The 6,451-nt window shown below is 50.8% G+C and overlaps 1 protein-coding gene across 4 annotated transcripts in view; it reads left to right on the top strand.

Moving 5' to 3' along the window:
- Window positions 1-6,451, top strand: part of CDA (cytidine deaminase) — a 33,888-nt gene that overhangs the window by 4,340 nt on the left and 23,097 nt on the right. For 2 of the 4 annotated variants that reach the window (XM_011970327.1, XM_011970326.1), the window contains exon 2: window positions 3,600-3,722. The exons of the other annotated variants lie outside the window; for them this stretch is intronic. In XM_011970327.1, coding sequence (XP_011825717.1) covers window positions 3,600-3,722 — 123 coding nt within the window. The remainder of the gene's footprint in view (window positions 1-3,599; window positions 3,723-6,451) is intronic. 4 annotated transcript variants of the gene reach the window in all.

Raw genomic sequence — 6,451 nt, 5'->3', positions numbered from 1 at the left:
TGTCTGGCACCTTGGACCTAGGTGTTAATGCTCGTCTTTAGATGAAACTACCGAGGTCCCGAGAGGTGACATGACTTGCCCAAGGTCACGTGGGGCGCTGGTAGTGAAATCCTGGGCGGGAGGTTCCCCAAAGCCCTGCTCTCTTCCTTCCACCCACTGTGCTCTGTGCTGGCCAGGGTGGTGACGTGTTTGTCGGGTGTGGTCCTTGGAGAATCTTGGAGGTGAAAAGCCAGCTGGATTTCTGAGTCCAGCAGCGAGCAGCGCCCTGCGGGGCGGGGGCGGGGAAGGGAAACTGAGCCCATCTGAGTCTGCTCTAATCTGTTCCTAAACTTTTTTCTTTGATTTATTGCTTTTGTAGAAAAGTTCATGTGAACAAAAATTCAAACTTGTTTTTGCTAAGCTTAGAGGCGTTCTCCTTCAGGGCAGTGGGGGACATGATGTGGAGGTGCCCCTTGATGTTATTCCTTTTCTGTTGAGGTTCTGTGACTTGCCTGGGTCTTAAACATCTTTGAGCGGGAGAAGCAGGTTTGATTGAGTGCTAACAGCCTGTGAAAGGAAGGTGATTAATGCTATCCGTTTAAGCCCTGCAACCCTGAAAGGCAGAGAAGGAAACAGGTTCGGAAAAGTTTCAGTGCTCAAAATCACAGAGCTGGGACTGGAACCCAGAGTTCCCCTGATTCCAAAAGCTGTTGCTCTGTGGGGAGTGAAGGATCTCTGAGTACCGTGTTGAAATTCAGACCTGTTTTGGTGGCTGAGATGAATATTAAACATTAACCACCACCACAAACAACAAACATTAACCACCACTGCAAACACCGTTGCAACTTGCAACATTACAGAGTCTTGAATGTGGAATCAGCCCTTGATTCTTAGGAAAACCTCCATATCCTTTCCAAATGGCACAGAAAGGGCCCTCCTACAATCCCCCTGCACCCGCACTGACCCCTCCTGCCATGCTTATCACTGTCCACTTACGTATCTGCCTCTCTCTTGGGACTTTGTGCTACAGAGGGCAAGGGCTGTGTCTTGAATCTTTGTACCATTGACTTTCTCGTGCTGTGACCTAGCACCTGCCTGGCTGGCCCAGAACAGGCACTCGATAACTGTTGAGCGACCGACTGGATGAATGAATGAGATGAGTACGTTTAGAGAAGAGCAGAAGGAAGAGGGATGGCAGGGCAGGTGGTGGTGATGGGGACTCAGCATGTTGGGCCATGGCAGTTCCTGGCCTGTGGGGCCAGCGTGGCTGCCTTCCATCCATGCTTTCCAGCTCTGGGACTGGTGTTCTGCTCGGACCAGCAAGAGGTCAGACAGCCTCATCGTGCCTCCAGAGCCAGGGGGCCCGCATGCCAGAATGCTCTGGTCCTTTCTTGTTTTAAAACCCACAATAAAGGAGGCACACTTTCACTCGTAAGTGACACCTGGGAGCTACTTCCAGTGAAGTCCATGCCTTTGTCACCCTCATACTGATCATTCAACAGGTATTTGCTGAAGATCAGCTCTGTGCCAGGTAAGGTGCCAGGTGCTGGGGATATCACAGTGAACAGGATGACATAGTCCCTGCCCCCATGGCAGTCCCCTCATCTTGCACAGGTGATGACTGAAGGTGGAAGCCTCATCCAATGGTTGTGGAAGGAATGAATGGAGGAGATTAACAGGACTGTGGCCCACGTGCATTGCAAGGAAAGACCTGGTGTCACCGGAGAAAGGGTTGTGTGAGGGGGACTTAGAGAGTGAAATGGAGGCTTTGGAGTCAGAAGGTCCTGGGTTGGAAGGCTGGTGTTTATCAACTGTGTGACTCTGGGTGAGACCCTTCACCCTTCTGAGTGTCAGCTCACACATTTTATTTATCTTTTTTTTTTTTTTTTTTTTTTTGAGTCGGAGTCTTACTCTGTCGCCCGGGCTGGAGTGCAGTGGCGCAATCTCAGCTCACTGCAATCTCTGCCACCCAGGTTCAAGCGATTCTCCTGCCTCAGTCTCATAGTAGCTGGGATTACAGGCACCCGCTACACACCGGCTAATTTTTGTATTTTTAGCAGAGATGGGGTTTCGTCATGTTGGCTAATCTGATCTTGAACTCTGAGGTGATTCACCCGCCTCAGTCTCCCAAAGTGCTGGGATTACAGGCGTGAGCCACCGCGCCCGGCCAGCTCACACATTTTAAGCCAGGGATTATAAAACCCACTTTTCAGGATGACTGTGAACAGAACCAGATTCAGCTGGTATGCCTGGCATGGCACGGCATGGCAGGCAGCATCCACTCTGATCGGTTGGTGCCTGTGCTGAATATGTTGGATTTCACCCCTGATTGTGAGGCTTTAAATGAGTAAATGCCTATAAAGCATTCAGCACATTTTCTGCCTCTTAATAAGAATGTCACAAATGATAGCTGCTTCTGCTACCACTATTAATGCTATCATTATTCTTATTATCTGGAGGCAGATTGTGGAGGACTTTTGGAGGCCAAACAGAGACACTAAGATTTGAAGAGGTAGGAAGTAGGGAGCCAGGGAATGTTATTAAGAAGAAGAGTAACATAAAAGTGGTGTGTGATGACATTTAGTGTGACAGGTGCTCAGCAAGGGCGGGGACAGAGGAACAGTGTCAGGGGACAGTATCTGCTTTGCTCACTGACCTGTCCGCAGTGTCAGCACATTTCCTGGCCTATCACTGGGACTCTGTAAGGTTTGTCGAACACATGAATGAAAGGCTTTCACTAGGAGTGGGACAGGTAGAATGAAGAGAAATGAATGATCCGAGAGGTGTTGTGTGGGACACATGGACCGGGCCTGGCATGGGCAGTGTTACAAATAAAGGCTGGGTGTGGTGGCTCACACCAGTAATCCCAATCCTTTGGGAGGACGAGGCTGAAGGATCCCTTGAGTCCAGGAGTTCGAGACCAGCCTAGACAACGTGGTAAGACTTCGTGTCTACAAAAAGTACAAAAATGAGCTGGATGTGGTGGCATGCACCTGTGGTCCCAGATACTTTGGGAAACTGAGGTGGAGGGATCACTTGAGCCCTAGGAGTTCGAGGCTGCAGTGAGCTGTAATCACACCACTGTATATCAGCTGGGCGACAGAATGAGACCGTGTCTCAAAAAATAAAAAATAAAATACTAAATAAAGTAAAGGCACATAGCTTTAGGATTTCCAGCCAGGTGGTGCAGGTGAATGATGAGGCACTGACTGAGGTGAGGCACTGAAGGCATGGCTGGACTGTGTGCTGGGGATGTGCTGGGCAGGGACCAGCAGCAGTATTAGAAGCTACAATGGAGTGAGCTCACTAAGGACTTCATTTAGATGACCTTCCGTAATCTCACAGCCAACTCATGATGGGGGACAATGAGTTTCACACGCATTAAGCAGAGTACTTCCTATGGTCAATGTCAGAAAGCAACCAGAACCAGAGCGGGCAAGGGTAGCGCTTGTCTCAGGGCAGCTGGACCCAGGAACGCAGACATCACCATGTCCTTCTTTATCCTTCTGGGGGCTGGTCTCTTTCTCTTGTCCTGCAGGTAGACTTTTTCTGGGCATCAGGGAACATGAGTGCAAGCAGTCTCTGGTTTCCATTCTTTTGTTTCTGATTTTGTTTTAGAGGCAGGGTCTCTCTCTGCCGCCCAGACTGGAAGTGCAGTGGTACAAGCCTAGCTCACTGCAGTCTCAAACCCCTGAGTTCAAGCGATCCTTCTGTCTTAGCCTCCCAAGTAGCTGGGACTACAGGTAGGTACCACCATGCCCAGCTAATTTTTTAATTTTTATGGAGATGAGATCTTGCTACATTGCCCAGGTTGGTCTTGAGCTCCTGGCCTCAAATGATCCTCCCACCTTGACCTCCCAAAGTACTGGGATTACAGGCATGAGCCACTGCACCTGGCCTGTTTATCATTCATACGGCCTCAAAACCAGAGAGGACAGAACTCTTCCCCACCAATTCTACATGGAAAAATTCCAAAAAAGAAGTCCAATTGATCCATCTCCAATTGCAGGCACATCCCTGGGCCAATCACTGTGGTCATGTAATGTGATTGGCCAGTTAACTCAAAATATCCCCTCCGTGGGGAATGGGTGGGTCTGTTACCACAAGAAGGGGTGGGGAGAGCTGAGCAGACCAAACCAATAACCAATGCACTCACATTTTATCAAAGCCTGGGGATACCTGAGGCTGTTTTATCTGGTTCGTGCTCTTTCTGCCACCCCTTGCTGCAGGGTGGGGATAGGGAAGGGAGCAGAGAGATTTGTGCTGAAAAGGAAGGGGGACAAATGGAAGGTGTTTATCAGAATCCCTGGATCTGCTTACTGAAGTAGGAAGTGAGGCCAGGTACAGAATAGGGGGTGGATGCTGTAAGTTGGGGCTTGGAGCAGGGGGCACCTGGACACCCAGAGGAAGCCTGGTGTGGCATCATGGGGTAAAACAGAGCTGATCAGGAGGCAGAAACGGCACAGCTGAGTTTAGACATTGTGAGTTTACAGCTTATGGCAGAACAGGTCTGCCCAGGTCTGTGACTTCCTCCAGCTGAACACAAGACCAGCACCGATGAAGGCTTCCCCCTCCAAGGCAGCTGGTGTCCCACCCAATTCAAAAGCAGGCCTGGTTGCAAAGACAGCCTTGCTATCACGACTTCATAATAATCATCATTTTCTCTCTGTTACTCCCAACCCTGGCCAGGACCTTGTGCCCCTCACAGATGGGCCACCCGGGATGGTGATTAGGTTTTCATGATGCACCTCGGGCTGGTGACATTCGTGACTGCTTGCGGGGAGAGCCGAGGGAGAGGTACAGAAAGAGGAGCTCACTGGTGAGAAAAGAGCTGCACAAAGAGGACACAAAGAGGAGAGTGGAGATGGCACAGAAGGAGGATTGAGAAAGCAAAGAAAATGGGCCAGGCGCGGTGGCTCAGGTCTGTAATCCCAGCGCTTTGGGAGGCCGAGGTGGGCAGATCACCTGAGGTCAGGAGTTCGAGACCAGCCTGGCCAACATGGTGAAACCCCGTCTCTACTAAAAATACAAAAAAATTAGCCAGGCATGGTGGCGGGTACCTGTAATTCCAGCTACTCAGGAGGCTGAAGCAGGAGAATCGCTTGAACCTAGGAGGTGGAGGTTGCCGTGAGCCGAGATCACACCACTGCACTCCAGCCTGGGTGACAGAGCGAGACGCCATCTCAAAAAAAAAAGAAAAAGAAAAAAAGAAAAGAAAGCAAAGAAAATGGGCCAGGGAAACAGAGTCAACTCTGGGTCTTGCACATGGCGGAGGCTCAGCCAGTGTTCGTGCAGCGCCTGGTGGGTGATGGGCAGGGAAGAGAAGGAGCACCTGTAACCCTACGGGCACTGTGTGAGGTGTCCCTGGGCTCATGGGGAGTAGGCACCTGGCGATGAGACCGCGAGAGGGCCAGAAAGGGTCCCAGGATGGTGCCGACACAAGACCTCTTGGCTGTAGTTTCTGCCAACTTTGCTGGCACAACCCAAGAGATGGGAGGGTTTATCTTCTACAGCTCATGACCTTGGGACAGTGGTCTCGCTCCCTCTTTCCTCCTCCTTCCCTCTGTGTCTGCCATTTAGAGAAAAAGCCACTTTACTGGGCTAGCTGGGGTGAATTCTGAGAAAAACACACCACATTTTAGAAGACACTTGAGGATGTCTGGTTAATCAACCACTGAATCCAGCTTACCTTGGCTTAACTCTTAAATCTGAGTCTTCCATTTTCCCTCAAACCAGCCCCTGCTCTTCTGATTCTGTCCCTGGGCTCCCTTCCTCTGCCTGGATGCATTTTCCTAGAAGCATTTCTTGGTGCCTGACACCAGCCCCTCTCTTCAGCAGCTGATGGACCCCAGGCCCCATCCCCCCAACACCACAGCACCTTCGGTCTAGGTAAGAGCAAGCTTCCCTAACCTGGGTCTTCAGCTTACAACCCAGCTCCACTCACGCCCTGTTTCCTGCTGTTTCCCCATGCCAAGGAACTTCAGTTAGTCCTCTCCACTGTCACTCAAAAGTGGTTCATTTTGTGACCAGCCTGGGCAACAGGGTGAAACCCCATCTCTACAAAAAATACAGAAATTAGCCGGGCGTGGTGGCACATGCCTAGAGTCCCAGCTACTCTGGAGGCTGAGGCAAAAGGATGGCTTGAGCCCTGGTGGTGGAGGTTGCAGTGAGTCGTGATCATGCCACTGCACTCCAGCCCAGCCCGGGCAACAGAGCAAGACTCTCTCTCAAAAAAAAGGCCAGGCATGGTGGCTTATACCTGTAATCTCACTCAGCACTTTGGGAGAATGAGGCGGGTGGATCACCTGAGGTCAGGAGTTCAAGACCAGCCTGGCTAATATGATGAAACCCCATCTTTATTAAAAATACAAAAATTAGCCAGGCGTGGTGGTGGGCGCCTGTAATCCCAGCTGTTCAGGAGGCTGAGGCAGGAGAATCACTTGAACCCGGGAGGCGGAGGTTGCAGTGAGCT

The sequence above is a fragment of the Mandrillus leucophaeus genome, unplaced genomic scaffold, assembly GCF_000951045.1.
Source record: "Mandrillus leucophaeus isolate KB7577 unplaced genomic scaffold, Mleu.le_1.0 Scaffold944, whole genome shotgun sequence".
Classification (NCBI taxonomy): Eukaryota; Metazoa; Chordata; class Mammalia; order Primates; family Cercopithecidae; genus Mandrillus; species Mandrillus leucophaeus.
This window is presented reverse-complemented; position numbering and strand designations above follow the sequence as displayed.